At 45.6% G+C, this 21,401-nt stretch overlaps 1 protein-coding gene across 3 annotated transcripts in view; it reads right to left on the bottom strand.

Moving 5' to 3' along the window:
• Positions 1-21,401, bottom strand: part of prex2 (phosphatidylinositol-3,4,5-trisphosphate-dependent Rac exchange factor 2) — a gene marked incomplete at its 5' end in the record, with an annotated part of 261,316 nt that overhangs the window by 184,293 nt on the left and 55,622 nt on the right. For all 3 annotated transcript variants that reach the window (XM_083655690.1, XM_083655691.1, XM_083655692.1), the window contains 5 exons: positions 3,615-3,756; positions 4,507-4,656; positions 8,816-8,919; positions 9,810-9,943; positions 19,418-19,579. In XM_083655690.1, the coding sequence (XP_083511816.1) occupies positions 3,615-3,756; positions 4,507-4,656; positions 8,816-8,919; positions 9,810-9,943; positions 19,418-19,579 (692 nt within the window). The remainder of the gene's footprint in view (positions 1-3,614; positions 3,757-4,506; positions 4,657-8,815; positions 8,920-9,809; positions 9,944-19,417; positions 19,580-21,401) is intronic.

Genomic DNA, 21,401 nt, shown 5'->3' with positions numbered 1-21,401 from the left:
GACTACTAAGTGTAGGAAACACACACACAAACACACTCTTGATTACACACACACACGCAGACGTCACACACACAGCTGCCCTCTAGCGTCATGGCCGCTCTACAGTAGTTACTTCATGGATTCCTCAGCGGAGGGCTTGCTGTAATCCAACATGGTGAGGGAGAAAGCGAGCGGTCAGTGGAGCCACAGACAAATATCTCCGCCTGTGATTCATGACTGGCCTTCAATGGCCGAGCCGTCCCTGAACACCACACCAATAATCCTTAAATAAGATTCATGGGCAAATCCGTCTGTATTTGATTTTCCCATGACTGACACGGCAGATATACATAACACACAGTCTCCTGAACACAGAGCGCTGAAGCTCCCCTCTCCACAGCTGTCTTTACATATCCCTGCCAATTTAGAGACATGAAAGGGAACAGGGAGACTGATCTTGAATACAAACGTGTTTGGTGTAATCCAGTTTGAAGGTATTAGATATATAGGTGCTATTATTCAGTCATGTGCAGCTTGTACTGTACAGTACATCACATTAGAGCCCGACCGATATATCGGTTCGCCGATATTGGCCAATTACCGATATATCGTATCGGCCGATATGGTGCGCCGATATTGCAAAAAAAAAAAAAAAAAATTACGTTATAGACAGCATGTTGTGTATATTTGAGATTTTTTCTTAACTATTTGTTCTATTGTGTTTTTGTATTTCTAGTTATTTATCATTATTAAATTCCCAGTTAAGTTTACTGTTTCATTGCATTGAGTTTATTAATAAGCTGTAAAATATCCTGCCTACATTACATATTTCAATTCATGTCAACTCATATCTTTGTCAAGTGTTTGATATTTGAGGGTTGCTGATGTGGTGCCTCCTCTGGTCGTTAAGGGCGCCTGTTCGGAGGGAGGGGAACTCGTTGGAATAGCGTGATCCTCCCACGTGCTATGTCCTACCGGTGAAGCTTCCCCTGTCAGGTGAAAAGAAGCGGCTGGCTAACTGCCCATGTCTCGGAGGAAGCATGGAGCCAGTTTTCGGCTCTCCCCAGATCGGCAGAGGGTGGAGCAGTAACCAGGATAAATAAATAAAAAATTAGCACTAATGGGGGATAAAAATTGGATAAAAAAAAAAAAAAAGAATATCGGCCGATATATCGATATCGGAATTTTTTTACTCCCTAATATCGGTATCGGCATCGGCCTCAAAAATCCAGTATCGGTCGGGCTCTACATCACATGCCGATACAAAGACCGAGAAAACCTGAAACCTGTCCATCTATACAGAGAGAGTATTAGATACCGGGGTGCAAATAACGCTTAGTTAGTCTGTGGTACAACTCTGCTCAGTTAATTGCAGACACCAAGCTGATTCAATTTAAAGTTGCTCATCATCTTCACTATTCTAAGGAAAGGTTGCACAAGTTCTTCCCCTGTGTCTCACCACTGTGTGACAGGTGTCAGGTGTCAGAGGGCACTCTGTCTCACGCCTTCTGGTTCTGCCCTTCACTGACGGGATTCTGGGCCAAAATATTTGACTGGTACTCTAAAGGCCTACGAAATAGCCCTTCAGCCGGAGGCAGAACTCGCCATCTCTCTGGGCTTCCCGCCTTCCCCACAGCTGTGCAACAGTCTCTGACACTGGGGACAACTGTTGCCAAAAAAACTAATTCTGAAAGAATGGAAGTCCCCCTCTTCACCTTCTTTCCAACTGTGGTTGACGGACATGATCTCTGTTATAAGGATGGAGAGACTCAGATCCCTGAGAACCAACTCACTTCAAAAGTTTCTAACTGTTTGGGACCCGTTTCTGGCCTACCTCGATGAGGTTGGGGGCGGTGGGTGACTTGCCCGGCTGGTTCCTGTTGGACACCTCGCGTGGGACCCCATGCGCGACATCTCTTACAAATACATAAACACTCTATATGGATGGTAGCACCACATTATTATAATAATAACTGTCGATATTATATATATGTTTTTCTTTCTTTTCCTTTCCTGTGTATGGACTTGTTTGTTTTTGATATTGTTAAAATTGAAGGGAAAAAAAAGTTGTTTGGTCTATAAAATGAAAATTATGAAAAATGCCAATCAGTGTCTCCCAAAGCCCAAGATCCTCTGCTGTTTGATTTACAGCATAAGGTTGATGAAATTTGTTTATTCACCAGGCAGAACAAAAATGACAAGCAGTTTCACACGGACGTGACACAGGGCGGACGTGACACAGGGCGGACGTGACACAGGGCGGACGTGACACAGGGCGGACGTGACACAGGACGGACGTGACACAGGGCGGACGTGACACAGGGCGGACGTGACACAGGGCGGACGTGACACAGGGCGGACGTGACACAGGGCGGACGTGACACAGGGCGGACGTGACACAGGGCGGAAGTGACACAGGGCGGACGTGACACAGGGCGGAAGTGACACAGGGCGGACGTGACACAGGGCGGAAGTGACACAGGGCGGACGTGACACAGGGCGGAAGTGACACAGGGCGGACGTGACACAGGGCGGACGTGACACAGGGCGGACGTGACACAGGGCGGAAGTGACACAGGGCGGACGTGACACAGGGCGGAAGTGACACAGGGCGGACGTGACACAGGACGGACGTGACACAGGACGGACGTGACACAGGGCGGACGTGACACAGGGCGGACGTGACACAGGACGGACGTGACACAGGACGGACGTGACACAGGACGGACGTGACACAGGGCGGACGTGACACAGGGCGGACGTGACACAGGGCGGACGTGACACAGGGCGGACGTGACACAGGACGGACGTGACACAGGACGGACGTGACACAGGACGGACGTGACACAGGGCGGACGTGACACAGGGCGGACGTGACACAGGGCGGACGTGACACAGGACGGACGTGACACAGGACGGACGTGACACAGGACGGACGTGACACAGGACGGACGTGACACAGGGCGGACGTGACACAGGACGGACGTGACACAGGACGGACGTGACACAGGACGTGACACAGGGCGGACGTGACACAGGGCGGACGTGACACAGGGCGGACGTGACACACGACGTAACACAGGGCGGATGTGACCATGTGACGCCTGACCAGCACACAGGCATTTAGAAAATCAATGTAGAAAAAGCAGATCTCCTCGCCGAGGGTCTCATTTGCTGATGTAGGTAAGATGTGAGGCATCAGTATTCAATTTAGACTGTTTCATAACCAGTTAAAAGTTCCTCACTGCTTAAAATAATTTCTCGAACCAATTAATCGATTATCAATATACTGTAGCTGGCGATTAATTTAATAGTTGACAACTAATCGATTAATTGTTGCAGCTCTAATTAAATATTAATTCTGGTTCATCTCACCAATTAAGAAACGGTCATCCAGTGTGTCGCTCACTCACTGCCTCACACTCACAGAGCTCGTACTGACTCAACACACAGCGACCTCACTGCCTCACACTCACAGAGCTCGCACTGACTCAACACACAGCGACCTCACTGTCTCACACTCACAGAGCTCGCACTGACTCACTCAACACACAGCGACCTCACTGCCTCACACTCACAGAGCTCGCACTGACTCAACACACAGCGGCGCCCAGTCTGACGGCATGAGCACCTACCTTCCCAGGAAGCATTTGGGGAAGGTGGTGAGCTTGCGTTTCCGGTCCTTAATGAGGTGTCCCTTGGTCATGAGGTGGTAGAGCTTCTCACCCTTCTCTGACACCATCACCCACGTGTCCTGCTCCATGCCCAGCCTCAGACCTACATGGTCAAGGAGGGAGGGAGAGAGAGAGAGGGGGGGGGGGGGGGTCTCATAAAATCGATCTCATCGCCATTTGCATTCAGGTCCTAGTCTAGAGTGCAGAAAGTGAATGCGTGCTACTTTCACAAGCTAATGAATGATGGCAGTCAGTGTGTGTACTAATAGTTTTAAGCAGGGTTATTGAATGAAACTAGGAAGAGTTTATCATGTCTACACGATTTCAAAATGGGCGACATATAAACAATCTGTTATCCTAACTGTGTATCTTACACTCCATACATTATACATGCATTACCGCCTTGTAGGGAAAATAGACTGCGGTGATGATGCAATTAGTCAGCTTGTTCATCTGTTTTAACACCAATCACATCACATCTGTGCACGCACGCACACACACGCACACGCACACGCACACGCACACACACACACACAAACACACAAGCACGCACGCACGCACGCAGGCACGCACACACACACAGGCACACGCACGCACGCGCGCACACGCACGCACACGCACACACACACACACACGCAGGCACGCACGCACACACACACGCAGGCACGCACACACACACACACACACACACACACACACACACACACACGCAAGCAGGCATGCACACACACACACACACACACACACACACTCACACACACAGGTCTTCATTCATTGGTCTTCACTGGCAGTATTACATGATATACATTCACCTCATCATATTTCACTCAAAAAATGTTTAAGGCCTTCTTACTTTTCCTCCGCTCCCTCTCTTTCAAAATGGCCTCCAGCCACTCCTGCTTCTCCTCTGGGGTTTTGGCCATGCAGACGAACCACTTGTTCTTGGCCGTGTTGTGGATCTTCCAGCCGTTGTTCACTATGTTCCCGCTGCTATGGTAGTCAGCTGCAAGTCAGGAGGAGATCAGAGCACACACAAACACCATGTTGACTCCACTTGTGTTATAAAGATCTCTGTCCTTGCAAAGGGGTGGACCACTATTTTGGCTCATTTCAACTCAAGAGTGCTTTTGCGTGTTTGGAAGGGAATGGCCATCAATCAGTGGTTGCACCGATGATGACATTGTAAACAGAGTTGTTAGGAGTCCAAGTTCAGAGTAAACGAGCGTTACCACATAAAACGCAGTGCTAACATGCAGCAGTTCTCCAATGACTTGCTTCAGAGAGAACACAACCATAGGATTGCTGTAATAGCAATGCTATTGTGCACACAGAATAGGAAAGAGCAGTCCTTCTCGACCCGGGGTCCGCGGGCCACCAGGTGTCCTTGAGGGGGTTGCGAGGGGGTCCCCGGCAAATTAATGAATTGTTACACTTTTTTATTATTTCATAAGAAGTTAAGAGAATGTAGAAGAATGGCTATTTTGATTGTAGCGTCACCATTATCTCTCAACCTACAATACAGATTAACCGTGGAATTCTGCACAAAATCATATCCAACGATAAAAATATTGTTGTATTTGTGTCCGAAGGGAAACATCTCATCAAATGGGGGTTCTGTGGCCCTGGACTAAATTAGGGGCCCTCCATATGAAAAAGGTTGAGAATCACAGGGATGAAGAATAGCCAAAAGAGGGAATAACCACAAGACGGTGTGTGGAGTTGCTTGAGAGCAAGGACAGCACATTTCAAATGCTTTATTTCCCACAGGATGTCTCATACAGTGCTGTCGTGATTTCAATAAACAACATCCATTATAAAACCATTATAAACCCATTGAGAGCAATGTGCTTCATCTTGGTGCGCATTCACACCCTCGACTCATTTTGTCCCCCAGCAGCACTGTCATCAGGAGCCCAGCAGAGCAGCAGTGCTGCTGGCCCTCTCCATCCAGCGGTTAATTGATTATGGCTGCTCTCCCTTAATGAGATAAACGAGTGGACACACATGCAGAGAGAGAGGAGCCCATCAGCGTTGTTTTACCACTGAGCCCTCAAACCCCCTCACCCCCCCAGAGACGAGGGCTACTATTGATCCACCACCTGGACTCAAATATAGATAGTATGAGCGTCAAAAGATCCAAGGAATGACTGACATATTGTCTAGATCTGCTCACCATCTCTATTTCAGAAGACCGCTTCAAAAGTCTCCCTGCTTCACCCTGTGCTTTTCCCTCAGGTGCATAAAAAAGCAAATGAAAATCAATCTTTTGCATTGTAAATTCCTATTTATCACTAAGGACCTTCTAATTTGTGTGTATATTCTACATATTATATTGGACTGCACTTTTTTGTAATGTTATCTTTTATATTTGTGTCTTCTGACTATTGATGTGGCCTCTACGCTCCATACTTACTTACACAAAGTCACATTACTCATGTAATCTGATTACCTACTGTGCAAATAAAAGTGATTCTCATTCTCTGTCTCATTCTCAATAGCAATCAGATCTAAAAGTATCTACAACATGCTGCACTCTACACGGTATAACATGCTGCGCTCTACACAGTACACCTTGTAGAGTATCTACAACATGCTGCCCTCTACACAGTACACCTTGGAGAGTATCTACAACATGCTGCCCTCTACACAGTACACCTTGTAGAGTATCTACAACATGCTGCCCTCTACACGGTACACCTTATAGAGTATCTTCAACATGCTGCCCTCTACACAGTACACCTTGTAGAGTATCTACAACATGCTGCCCTCTACACAGTACACCTTGTAGAGTATCTACAACATGCTGCCCTCTACACAGTACACCTTGTAGAGTATCTACAACATGCTGCCCTCTACACAGTACACCTTGTAGAGTATCTACAACATGCTGCCCTCTACACTGTACACCTTGTAGAGTATCTACAACATGCTGCCCTCTACACGGTACACCTTGTAGAATATCTACAACATGCTGCCCTCTACACGGTACACCTTGTAGAGTATCTACAACATGCTGCACTCTACACGGTACACCTTGTAGAGTATCTACAACATGGTGCCCTCTACACAGTACACCTTGTAGAGTATCTTCAACATGCTGCCCTCTACACGGTACACCTTGTAGAGTATCTACAACATGCTGCCCTCTACACAGTACACCTTGTAGAGTATCTTCAACATGCTGCCCTCTACACAGTACACCTTGTAGAGTATCTACAACATGCTGCCGTCTACACGGTACACCTTGTAGAGTATCTTCAACATGCTGCCCTCTACACGGTACACCTTGTAGAGTATCTTCAACATGCTGCCCTCTACACGGTACACCTTGTAGAGTATCTTCAACATGTTGCCCTCTACACGGTACGCCTTGTAGAGTATCTACAACATGCTGCCCTCTACACGGTACGCCTTGTAGAGTATCTACAACATGCTGCCCTCTACACTGTACACCTTGTAGAGTATCTACAACATGCTGCCCTCTACACAGTACACCTTGTAGAGTATCTACAACATGCTGCACTCTACACTGTACACCTTGTAGAGTATCTACAACATGCTGCCCTCTACACGGTACACCTTGTAGAGTATCTACAACATGCTGCCCTCTACACAGTACACCTTGTAGAGTATCTACAACATGCTGCCGTCTACACGGTACACCTTGTAGAGTATCTACAACATGCTGCCCTCTACACGGTACACCTTGTAGAGTATCTACAACATGCTGCCCTCTACACTGTACACCTTATAGAGTATCTTCAACATGCTGCCCTCTACACTGTACACCTTGTAGAATATCTACAACATGCTGCCCTCTACACGGTACACCTTGTAGAATATCTACAACATGTTGCCCTCTACACGGTACACCTTGTAGAGTATCTACAACATGCTGCACTCTACACGGTACACCTTGTAGAGTATCTACAACATGCTGCTCTCTACACGGTACACCTTGTAGAGTATCTACAACATGCTGCACTCTACACAGTACACCTTGTAGAGTATCTACAACATGCTGCCCTCTACACGGTACACCTTGTAGAGTATCTACAACATGCTGCCCTCTACACTGTACACCTTGTAGAATATCTACAACATGTTGCACTCTACACAGTACACCTTGTAGAGTATCTACAACATGCTGCACTCTACACGGTACACCTTGTAGAGTATCTACAACATGCTGCTCTCTACACGGTACACCTTGTAGAGTATCTACAACATGCTGCACTCTACACAGTACACCTTGTAGAGTATCTACAACATGCTGCCCTCTACACGGTACACCTTGTACAATATCTACAACATGTTGCTCTCTACACGGTACACCTTGTAGAGTATCTACAACATGCTGCCCTCTACACGGTACACCTTGTACAATATCTACAACATGTTGCTCTCTACACGGTCTTGCCTTGCGGCCATTTTCCGACCTCAGACAGAGAGAGTGTGAGCCTCGCAACGCTTTCATTAGGTTGGAATCCGAGCTAAGAATCTGCCGTCGCTCTGGATTTCAGATTGAGATCTCCAGCCTGTGGTGCAGAACACCCACGAGTCACTGCACCGCCGCCTGCTGCTGTGTTTATCCGCCCGCTCCCTCTGCTGACCCAAACCCATCCATCTCTCAGCGAACGCACCCGATATTATGACTGCCCATCTAAGTCCACTGGAGAGGAAATGATGGCTTCCACAAATATAAATGATAATCATTGGCTACGTGAGGCCAAGAGACACAAGCGCTTGAGTTTGCCAAGTAGCAGGCAGCGCTGTCCCAAGGATATGTAACTATAGATGGCTGAAAAAGTGCTCATAGGTACATCTTATTTTGCCATCGGGCCTCAAAGTGTAAAAGCACAAAGTTGTCCACCAACTCGGGCCGAGGTCTAAGTTGTCCTATGTGGGAGATTATGGCATATTTTTATACTCATGCTGCCAAGATCGAGAAACATTTAATTGGTCCTGGAATAAAAGATAAGAATCGAGAGAAAGAGAGAGAGAGAGAGACAGAGAGAGAAAGAGAGAGAGAGAAAGCACACACACACACACACATAGAGGGAGAGAGAAACAGAGAGAGGGAGAATCTACAGCACCTATGGAACTATATACAGTAGTAATCCACAATAAACTTGGTATGTATCTACTACAGGATCGCTCACCTGTGCCATCGTCCACGTTCTCCACCTCCATCACCTCGGTGTTGATTCTCCCCCTGAACAAGTAGCGAGGACCCTCGGTGGCAGCCTTGCTGTTTTTTAAACGCCTTGAATCGAGAGAAGAAACCCACGACGATTAGCCCACAGAGCTGTCTTCACCGCCGTCATGATTACAGATTATTCACTCTCATTCAATATAATTAGTCTCTCTCTCTCTCACAGTTCAGTTTGCCTCACATAACTGCCAGATACCGGTACACACACATGCAGGTATTTGCGGCATTGCCAGCAACTGCATCAATAGCACAGTGTGAGCAGCACAGACCTGGTAAAATAAAAACAAGTTTATACAGAAGTGTGTGTGTGTGTGTGTGTGTGTGTGTGTGTGTGTGTGTGTGGGTGTGTGTGTGTGTGTGTGCGTGTGTGTGAGTGTCTGTGATTGGTGAAGAAAGCGAACACCAGGCTGAGGCAGATCAGTGGTTGGCTACCGGCAATAGCTTCCTGACTGAACTTGCTCGGATCATAATAAACATAATGCTGTTTGATTTGATTACACCACAAAATGATGTTGAAGATAAATATAGTGTAAAAGGTAAATTAATTAAGATGTCCACCTAGGATGACTACATGTCCCTGTTCCCCCAGGTTCAAAACCCACCACATCTTCAAAAAATATATACTTCCAGGAGTGCACAGCTCACTTTCATAAAACAAAGATACTTCCTGGAGTGCACAGCTCACTTTCTGATATGTAAAATTAATAAATTTCATTCGACAACGCTTTCCTTAAAAAAAAAAGATTTATAGAGCTCCTCTAAATGTTCTGTAGAAGTATAGAGACAGATTAGAAATGGATGCACATGATTATGTCTCTTAAATACACTACATAATTATTATTATTATTATTTATTAAATACACACTCTAATCAGAGTTGAATGCCTTTGTGGATTTGTATCTGCAGACTAATGTCAAAGTCAAGTCAAATGGTGTAGGCACCTGTTTTTCTTCTTGCAGTAGACCAACAGCTTGTCGAACAGGAAGAAGATCCTCTCCTGTATGTTCCCAGCAGAGATCTTCAGCAGGACGCCCTGCATGAGCATCTCAGTGCAGGTATCTGTGATGTTGGAACCCTGGAGACCGACAGGTGGACAGAACATCAGACAGACGCATAGTAACACAAATAGCAGGGTTTCCACTCCTTAAACATCAGATCCAATGAGTTTTCAAGGACTTTCCAGGCCCGATTCCTTCAAATTCAATGAGCCAACAGGGCATAGTTTGAGGCATAGATCAAGGTTAATTGTTACCGTTACAAACCTGAGAATTTGTACATTTTCCAGGCATAGCCAGGTGTAGTTCGCTTAACGTTAACTTTCTTGCCGCTGGTTTAACCTGCATCATTCAACTTCAGTCACCTGTGCACACGTGTGACCGTAAGAACTTCAATTTCTATTCTTGCACAAAATATATAAATAAATTCAAGCACTTTCAATGAGAAAGTGCATCTCGACTACATGGAAGCGTGTCTACAAAGTCCTTTCTATGCCAATGAGTGATTACGCATAGTCTGTGAGTGGGAGGAGGGGTCACAAAGCCCAGTCTTTCCTGTTCCCTCTCTTAGGGGTCTGTAAAAACACTCCCGACTTCCTCCGAGTAGCTTGCCGAGGGACTTTAAAATACACGCTCGTTAATAGCTTCTATAGAATAACATCCCGTCCAGTCCAGTATGTGTAGCATTGTTGCGCCTGGTCACCATATTGGCCGGGTGATAAAATGTGCAGCCTTTCCCCCCTCGTACCTTGTCTGCTTTGGGGATTTATGTAGCACGTTTGATCGGCCCTTTCAGAGCTAAAAATAACCTCCCGGCGCGCACAGAGCCGGAAAATGTGCTAAGCATTTCCTCCTGCTGGAGACGATCGGCAGGCCAAAACCTATCCCCACTTTTTCCCTTCTTTCTCTCTCCTCCTCGCCCTCTTTACTCTCTTCCTCCTCCCTTCCTCCGTTGACGATCTCTCACTTTTTTCTCCTCCTCTCTATTCCTCAATCTCTTCCATTCCCCTCCTCCGCCCTTATTTCACTCTCCCCTCCCTCTCTTTCAGGTCCCTGTTGCTCCCCAGCCCCATGGCCAGATGTTAAACCAATCTGCGGCCTGTAAATGTGTGCACCACCAGCAGCCGCGGCAAGGCCAAATTGTCTAGGTCACTCCGAGAGGCCAACAGCAACATCCCACCGGTCCAGACTGGAGAGCTGCATTTCCTGGAAGGAAAGAACAGACACTTCCCTTCGTGTTGCGTACACCTTTAACAGAGTCCCTTGACACTAGACGTCTTTGGGCACAGACCGGCTGCTCATTCTTTCTCGGCAGTCTTTTTCCTCTCACTCTTCACATCCGTCTCGTTCCAAAGCTCCACAGACTGAGAGGGTATTTAGAGAAGCAGTCAAGCCTAAACAACACTTTAAACCCTCAGTCATCTGTTTCTTCTAAATCTCATCCCTCTATTTTCACTGTCAAGAGGATTGCCAGACATAACATCTGTAGAAGAGTTGAAAGGCTTGGGGACGACAAAGCAGGATATGCTATTAATTAAGTTGTATGGAAGACTAGTATATGTATATATATATATATACACACAGTATATATATATATATATATATATATATATATATATATATATATATATATATATATATATATATATATATACACACACCGTATATATATACCGGCCATATATATATATATATATATACATATATATATATATATATACGGTAGGGCATTCACGACTAGTGAATTTTACTAGTCGACTAGTCGTCCCTAAAGGTAGTCGACTAGTCGACTAACCGTTTTTAATTTATTTTTAATAAAAAAAAAAAAAAAAAAATTTTTTTTTTTTTTTTTTTTTTAAATCTTTAAGAAAGAACATGAGGTATTTACACGACATACATGGACTATCATATCCCATATCCCCCACAAAGAACATCAAAACACAACAAAACAAAACAAGAAAACTGCATAAGATACACAATAATCCAAGAACAAACAAGACTATTGGACAAACAACCAAACAAAAACAATGCATTCAGCTCCTATCCTGATAAGCCTAATGACACTGGGGTAAAAAGTTCTTAAAGTCAAACTCTGTATGTGGTTGCCATATTTTGGGGATGTCTAAGAATCTGATTCTTGTAGTAAATTTCTTGTAGTAAATGTTATCCAACGTATGGTAGCTTGAGAGTTCATTCCACCAGTGAACTACAGCTGGGGGATTGGATGCTTTCCAATTTAAAGCTATGCATTTCCTAGCTGCCAACAGGGCAAGATCTATGTATTTACTTTGAATGCATTGTTTTTGTTTGGTTGTTTGTCCAATAGTCTTGTTTGTTCTTGGATTATTGTGTATTTTATGCAGTTTTCTTGTTTTGTTTTGTTGTGTTTTGATGTTCTTTGTGGGGGATATGGGATATGATAGTCCATGTATGTTCTTTCTTAAAGATATAAAAAAAAAAAATTTTTTTTTTTTTTTTTTTTTTTTTTTGTTGTTGCTAAAACGACTAGTCGACTACTAAGCACAGTGTCGACTAGTGGTTTTACTAGTCGACTAGTCGACTAGTCGACTAGTCTGTGAATGCCCTAATATACGGTGTATATACACACACCGTATATATATACCGGCCATATATATATATATATATATACATATATATATATATATATATACTAGATTCCTAATAAGCATTTGTCAATTAGCTGCAGATAAGAGCCATTTGCTGGATTGCTGTGAACTTAAGAAAAATCAAGCACCCTCCACAACTCAAGCAGACCTCAAGAATAATAATAATTAGAGTAAAGAATAGAACAGAATGTGAAATTAAACACATCTAAATTAAGTTCTGAAATTAACATGTACCCTTGGTAAACAGTGATAGAACACAGACACTTGCAACAGTAACCAACTGGCAATCATGACCATCGCCCTGTCTCTCCCACGCGAGGAGAGGCCGACCTGCCAGGACGGCCCGAGGGCATCCAGCTGTGGAGCGGGTCAGCGCTAACAAGCAATGGCCGGCCCCGAGGAACCAGAATGGAAAAACAGCCGCTCTCATAAGTGTTCCTCAACCCTCCATCCATTCCTCAAACACCCACACCAAAACACAAGACACCACTATCCCTCAGTTCTTTCTCTCTTTTTTCTCTTTTCCCTGCGCTCTGTCTTAGTTCCATCCCACTGAGAGCTGCAGCGTCTGGCGGGCCGCACCGCTCCACAATGAGCTAACGTTGATCATTAATAAAAGTGCCGAGGGAAACCGCAGAGTAGCTTAGGCCAGGAGCATGCCGAGTCAATGTGAAGTTACCACACCCAACACTAGGCCTGAATCTGATACATCACACTATTCTTATCTGTGTGTGTGTGTGTGTGTGTGTGTGTGTGTGTGTGTGTGTGTGTGTGTGTGTGTGTGTGTGTGTGTGTGTGTGTGTGTGTGTGTGTGTGTGTGTGTGGATGTTCTTGGTATGTATAAGGCCCAAACCACCAGAGGCTAAAAGAGACATTGGACTTGTTTTCGAGACCTCTGAATGTATTCAGAAGAACACTATGTGCTGTTAATTGGTGCTAGTTTGAATCCTGTCCTGTTCCTTTTTCACTCGAGTCAGTAACCTGAGTGATGCAGCTGAGTCAGTAACCTGAGTGATGCAGTTGAGTCAGTAACCTGAGTGATGCAGTTGAGTCAGTAACCTGAGTGATGCAGTTGAGTCAGTAACCTGAGTGATGCAGCTGAGTCAGTAACCTGAGTGATGCAGTTGAGTCAGTAACCTGAGTGATGCAGTTGAGTCAGTAACCTGAGTGATGCAGCTGAGTCAGTAACCTGAGTGATGCAGCTGAGTCAGTAACCTGAGTGATGCAGCTGAGTCAGTAACCTGAGTGATGCAGTTGAGTCAGTAACCTGAGTGATGCAGCTGAGTCAGTAACCTGAGTGATGCAGCTGAGTCAGTAACCTGAGTGATGCAGCTGAGTCAGTAACCTGAGTGATGCAGTTGAGTCAGTAACCTGAGTGATGCAGTTGAGTCAGTAACCTGAGTGATGCAGTTGAGTCAGTAACCTGAGTGATGCAGCTGAGTCAGTAACCTGAGTGATGCAGCTGAGTCAGTAACCTGAGTGATGCAGCTGAGTCAGTAACCTGAGTGATGCAGCTGAGTCAGTAACCTGAGTGATGCAGTTGAGTCAGTAACCTGAGTGATGCAGCTGAGTCAGTAACCTGAGTGATGCAGCTGAGTCAGTAACCTGAGTGATGCAGCTGAGTCAGTAACCTGAGTGATGCAGTTGAGTCAGTAACCTGAGTGATGCAGTTGAGTCAGTAACCTGAGTGATGCAGCTGAGTCAGTAACCTGAGTGATGCAGCTGAGTCAGTAACCTGAGTGATGCAGCTGAGTCAGTAACCTGAGTGATGCAGCTGAGTCAGTAACCTGAGTGATGCAGTTGAGTCAGTAACCTGAGTGATGCAGCTGAGTCAGTAACCTGAGTGATGCAGCTGAGTCAGTAACCTGAGTGATGCAGCTGAGTCAGTAACCTGAGTGATGCAGTTGAGTCAGTAACCTGAGTGATGCAGTTGAGTCAGTAACCTGAGTGATGCAGTTGAGTCAGTAACCTGAGTGATGCAGTTGAGTCAGTAACCTGAGTGATGCAGCTGAGTCAGTAACCTGAGTGATGCAGCTGAGTCAGTAACCTGAGTGATGCAGCTGAGTCAGTAACCTGAGTGATGCAGTTGAGTCAGTAACCTGAGTGATGCAGCTGAGTCAGTAACCTGAGTGATGCAGCTGAGTCAGTAACCTGAGTGATGCAGCTGAGTCAGTAACCTGAGTGATGCAGTTGAGTCAGTAACCTGAGTGATGCAGTTGAGTCAGTAACCTGAGTGATGCAGTTGAGTCAGTAACCTGAGTGATGCAGCTGAGTCAGTAACCTGAGTGATGCAGTTGAGTCAGTAACCTGAGTGATGCAGTTGAGTCAGTAACCTGAGTGATGCAGCTGAGTCAGTAACCTGAGTGATGCAGCTGAGTCAGTAACCTGAGTGATGCAGTTGAGTCAGTAACCTGAGTGATGCAGTTGAGTCAGTAACCTGAGTGATGCAGTTGAGTCAGTAACCTGAGTGATGCAGCTGAGTCAGTAACCTGAGTGATGCAGCTGAGTCAGTAACCTGAGTGATGCAGTCAGTAACCTGAGTGATGCAGTTGAGTCAGTAACCTGAGTGATGCAGCTGAGTCAGTAACCTGAGTGATGCAGTTGAGTCAGTAACCTGAGTGATGCAGTTGAGTCAGTAACCTGAGTGATGCAGTTGAGTCAGTAACCTGAGTGATGCAGCTGAGTCAGTAACCTGAGTGGTACAGTTGAGTCAGTAACCTGAGTGATGCAGTTGAGTCAGTAACCTGAGTGATACAGTTGAGTCAGTAACCTGAGTGATGCAGTCAGTAACCTGAGTGATGCAGTTGAGTCAGTAACCTGAGTGATGCAGCTGAGTCAGTAACCTGAGTGATACAGTTGAGTCAGTAACCTGAGTGATGCAGTTGAGTCAGTAACCTGAGTGATGCAGCTGAGTCAGTAACCTGAGTGATGCAGTTGAGTCAGTAACCTGAGTGATGCAGTTGAGTCAGTAACCTGAGTGATGCAGTTGAGTCAGTAACCTGAGTGATGCAGCTGAGTCAGTAACCTGAGTGATGCAGCTGAGTCAGTAACCTGAGTGATGCAGCTGAGTCAGTAACCTGAGTGATGCAGTTGAGTCAGTAACCTGAGTGATGCAGTTGAGTCAGTAACCTGAGTGATACAGTTGAGTCAGTAACCTGAGTGATGCAGTTGAGTCAGTAACCTGAGTGATGCAGCTGAGTCAGTAACCTGAGTGATGCAGTTGAGTCAGTAACCTGAGTGATGCAGTTGAGTCAGTAACCTGAGTGATGCAGTTGAGTCAGTAACCTGAGTGATGCAGCTGAGTCAGTAACCTGAGTGATGCAGCTGAGTCAGTAACCTGAGTGATGCAGCTGAGTCAGTAACCTGAGTGATGCAGTTGAGTCAGTAACCTGAGTGATGCAGCTGAGTCAGTAACCTGAGTGATGCAGTTGAGTCAGTAACCTGACTGATGCAGTTGAGTTAGTAACCTGAGTGATGCAGTTGAGTCAGTAACCTGAGTGATGCAGCTGAGTCAGTAACCTGAGTGATGCAGTTGAGTCAGTAACCTGAGTGATGCAGTTGAGTCAGTAACCTGAGTGATGCAGTTGAGTCAGTAACCTGAGTGATGCAGTTGGCTACAAACAGAAATATTCAGATCCCCGCTTCTACTTAATGACTTAATGACAATGACCAAGGAGATCATTGTAGACTACAGGAGGGAGGGGGGGGGGGGGGGGGGGCGCACACCCCCCAATCACCATCAACGGCACAGTGGTGGAAAGGGTGGACAGCTTCAAGTACCTGGGAGTCAACATCCACCAGGACCTGACATGGGCCGGTCACACCGCCACTGTTGTCAAAAAGGCCCAACAGCGACTACACGGACTCAGGCGCCTAAAGAAATTTGGGCTAAGGCCAGAAATCCTTAGGGACTTCTACAGAGGCACCATTGAAAGCCTGCTGACTGGCTGCTTCACCACCTGGTACGGGAACAGTACCACCATGAAGATTGAGGCGCGCGGCCCAGCACGTAACAGGATGTGAGCTGCCAGAACTGCAGGAACTATATAACCAGCGGTGCCTCAGGAGGTCCCTGAAGATCATCAAAGACACAAACCTGACACAACAGCCTGTTCTCCCTGTTACCCTCAGGGAGGAGATACAGGGTCCCAAAAGCACGCACAAATCGCTTGAGGGACAGTTTCTTCCCGCAGGCCACGAGACTCCTTAACATACACAAATAGTGTAGTAGCTGTACTGTACCGCACTGTAGACGCTACCATTATGTATGTCTAATGTTTAATTGTATGTTTAATTAGGTATATTCTATTTGCACCTGTACGTCAAATACGTCGAATTTAAAATGTTTAAGTACGTCCAAAGTATGCACATGACATGTGCTCCTATGTGCAGTGAATATGCCACTGTCTCTGGCTTATCACTCTACTGCCTTATTGCTTGTTGTGTCTCTTGTTGTTTTTGCACTCATATGCCGTGTTATATTTGTACTATGTTGTAAACGGAGTTCGCAGCACAAGAATTTCACACGTGATACTTGTACTACGGAGTGACAATAAAAATCTTGAATCTTGAATCTAATGGGTGCAACACTGTGAAAGCTTTTCAATTCCAAACTTTCTGTCTGTATCCATAAAAGGCCTTAATGAGACCGAGTCTGAATCATTTTTGGGGCCGTGTCTTTATTAAGGCATTCCATATATACTTTTGTCAAAATGATCGGCCAACTATTTTTGATTCTGTGGTCTATTTTACTACGGACCAAAAAACCTTTCTAAATGTGCTGCTTATGCTAAAAGCAAGACACTCTCTGGCCTCACACACACACACACACACACACACACACACACACACACACACACACACACACGTCACACACACACACACACACACACAGAAGTTAGAACATCTTGGTCACATGCGAGGACGTCTAGTCACGCTCTGCCTTATTTTGTTTTATTCACAAGTTGAAAGCCTGTGTTTTATATTTGATGACAACAGTGTCTGTGTCTGTGCCTGTGACTCGGTCAGAAGCAGCATCAACACAACTGTCTGTACTCAGCTTCTCTAGACTCTTTCACACCGGCCTTGAAAGCCGGAAAATGCACGGAAAATAGGATTTGCGCCTCCGATGTGAAAGTCGTGAACGCGCGTTGGTGGATAATTGTTTTACGCCTTTTGTCCCGCCACGGTAGGTAGTCACAGCGCCGGTTTACCAGGTAACCCACCTCCACTTGAAAGCGTCATCGCAGTGAGCCGGAAAAGGTGCGAATGGTCAGCTCATTCATAAAAAAATTACAGGGGAAATCACCTCATGTAGCAAGAAAGTGCACGAGTGAAAGTAAAAAAAGTAGCCTATACAATCATGACTGCAGGGACGCCAGGAGGAATGCTCCGTGCAGTTAGGCTTTATGCTCAAACGATGTTGACATTAGTAGGTAAAATTTACGGATATAATAATAAGCTTCAGAGGGCTATAGCTGTCTGTGGCGAGTTGGTCTGAGGATATTCCCTCTCGAAATCAGCTCTGTGCATTCCCTTACAAAAACTACTAACGTTATAGTAGTCTATAGGCTACTATTCCCCCGACGAACGTTAAGCAGACTGCAGCTGTTTGATATGCGGGCGTCGTCTTTCAGAACGGCCCCTAATTAGGCTACTTGATGGGAATAATTTGCTTTACAAAAAAATGGAACCAAAAGATAAGAATTAGCCTTGTACCTAATAGGCTACATGACGGTGCATGATGCATCCATAAAGTCGATCAGATGAATATTGAAAGCCTGGTTACCATGCTGCATGTGGACAACACTTTCGTGTTTTCTGCACCTGCACAGCTGCACCTTGTTGGCTGGCATACATCAGCGATGTTTGGTTGTTGAATGAATTACACAAGGTGACACCATATCGATCTGCTTAGTCAGTGAATTTACTTCTATGAAATGTGTTGTATAAATAAAGTTGGCTTTCCTTGAATGCAATTCATGCGACACTTCGCTGCCAGAAAGTCGGCAGATGCACTCCGCGGCGGAGTGCATCTGCGACCCGTTTTGATATTAAGGCGAGTCAGCCCACCATGCGAGTGGTGCTCGCCTTTCAATCCGGGAGCGGGGGATTTCACCTGAAAGTACACTGCAGGACGGGAATGTGGCCGTGCTGCTTGGCTCTGTGTGAAAGCAATTTCTGTGGCGAGGCTGCGGGCTTTGCGGGACTCCTAAACTGCAATTTTGCGCGATCTGTGTGTGAAAGAGCCTTCTGTGTCTGCATGTGTCCCAGTGTCTCCCCTTTGAAACCTTCAGGCGACTCTCTGTGAAGCCAGGTCAATTACAGAAGCATCCCGGACTCCTCCTCGCCCTTACAATTACCACCATTGTGTTTGCCTTTGCTGTCACCACTGGGCCTATTGACCCCTTTATGAAGGCATCTCAGAGCTCATGAAGAAAAGTCATCGGGGAACCTCCAGACCGCGGCCTGCGCTCTACCTGATGATGATTGGAGCGGTCACCGAGAAGCGTGAAGCGCTTTAACTACAGCCTCATCCAGACGGAAAGAATGTGGACATTGTGAATACAAGTCATTGTTCCCAGAGAGAGCGAGGAAGCTTAAAAGGCTGGAAAAGTCACGCCACTTGGAATTCTTGTTGAATTGCTAGCATTGGGCTAAGTGGCTCTAAATAAGTCATGGCGTTAAGCTTTAGGAGGGTAGGCAGAGCTGTGAGTTACAGGGGCCAAAATAATAAAGCAACAGCCATGTAAAGCTAATGTAATTCAGCTAGCTAAAGTCCACGGTGTTAAAATATTTGTCTTCAATTACAACTTGGATGAATCGATTTGACACATAGGAAATATGGAACTTGTCATTAGATGCAGTATATTGTTGAGGTTGGGTGATGCTAGGTGGACAGGTTAGGTGATGTTAGGTGATGCCCACCTCCCAGCCCTCGATGTGGGACTGCCATTCTTCCAAAATCTCCATCTTTTCCATCTGTCTCTTGGCTTCGTTGATGCTAGAACACACAGCCTTCATCATCTGCAGAGACTCCTGCACCAGAGCGTAGTCGTTGTGCTTCTTAGGGGTCCTCTTAAGCAGCTCCTGAACACGTCACACACACGCACGCACACACACGCACGCACGCACGCGCACACACACACGCACGCACACACACACACACACACACACACACACACACACACACACACACACACACACACACGTTACATATTGTGACAGCCCTCCCACTCTCTTTGTGTCAGTTTGTGATAATGGAAGTATACAGTTTTCACATGCAGAAAAAACGGTGTGCATCTGCCTCTAAACACAAACACACATACTACACATACATACTACAGGGTTCCAAAAGCACGCACAAATCGCTTGAGGAACAGTTTCTTCCCGCAGGCCACGAGACTCCTTAACATACACAAATAGTGTAGTAGTCGTACCGTACCGTACTGCAGCTGCTACCATTATGTAAGCCTAATGTTTAATTGTATGTTTAATAAGGTACATGCTATTTGCACCTGTATGTCAAATACGTCTAATTTAAAATGTCTGAACACGTCTAACGTATGCACAATGCCTAATGTTAATTGTATGTTTAATAAGGTACATGCTATTTGCACCTGCATGTCAAATACGTCGAATTTAAAAATGTCTGAACACGTCTAACGTATGCACATGACATGTGCACCTATGTGCAATGAATAAGCCACTGATTTGTCTTATCGCTATTCTGCCTTATTGCCTATTGCTGCTTAGTATTGCTTATTGATGCCTATTTGTTATTGCCTATTGCTCATTGCTTGTTGCCTATTTGTACTATGTCGTAAACGGAGTCCGCAGCACAAGAATTTCACACGTGATACTTGTACCATGGAGTGACAATAAAAATCTTGAATCTTGAATCTACATGAAACTGCTTTTAAGCCACATCAATTCAAATGACCAGGAAATGTGATTCCAAATCATAGCATGGACTAACTGAAAGACAAATATTTACTTCCATTGTAAGTCCATATCACCTCCCCCCTACATCTCCTCCTCACCTTCCAGCGGTTTCCGTGTGTACAGAATTATTGATGGTTAGCTACAGAGAAGCTCAGCTACTGATGGTTAGCTACAGAGAAGCTCTGCTACTGATGGTTAGCTACAGAGAAGCTCAGCTACTGATGATTAGCTACAGAGAAGCTCAGCTACTGATGGCAGAGAAGCTCAGCTACTGATGGTTAGCTACAGAGAGGCTCAGCTACTGATGGTTAGCTACAGAGAAGCTCAGCTACTGATGGTTAGCTACACAGAAGCTCAGCTACTGATGGTTAGCTACACAGAAGCTCTGCTACTGATGGTTAGCTACAGAGAGGCTCAGCTACTGATGGTTAGCTACAGAGAGGCTCAGCTACTGATGGTTAGCTACAGAGAGGCTCAGCTACTGATGGTTAGCTACAGAGAGGCTCAGCTACTGATGGTTAGCTACACAGAAGCTCAGCTACTGATGGTTAGCTACACAGAAGCTCAGCTACTGATGGTTAGCTACACAGAAGCTCAGCTACTGATGATTAGCTACAGAGAGGCTCAGCTACTGATGGTTAGCTACACAGAAGCTCTGCTACTGATGGTTAGCTACAGAGAAGCTCAGCTACTGATGGTTAGCTACACAGAAGCTCAGCTACTGATGGTTAGCTACAGAGAAAGCTCAGCTACTGATGGTTAGCTACAGAGAAGCTCAGCTACTGATGGTTAGCTACAGAGAGGCTCTGCTACTGATGGTTAGCTACAGAGAAGCTCAGCTAGTGAAGGTTAGCTACAGAGAAGCTCTGCTACTGATGGTTAGCTACAGAGAAGATCAGCTACTGATGGTTAGCTACACAGCTCAGCTACTGATGGTTAGAGAAGCTCAGCTACTGATGGTTAGCTA

This window comes from Poromitra crassiceps (genome assembly GCF_964638095.1).
Source record: "Poromitra crassiceps genome assembly, chromosome: 2".
Taxonomy (NCBI): Eukaryota; Metazoa; Chordata; class Actinopteri; order Beryciformes; family Melamphaidae; genus Poromitra; species Poromitra crassiceps.
Note: the sequence above shows the minus strand (reverse complement) of the source record. Positions and strands in the feature narration are given on the sequence as shown.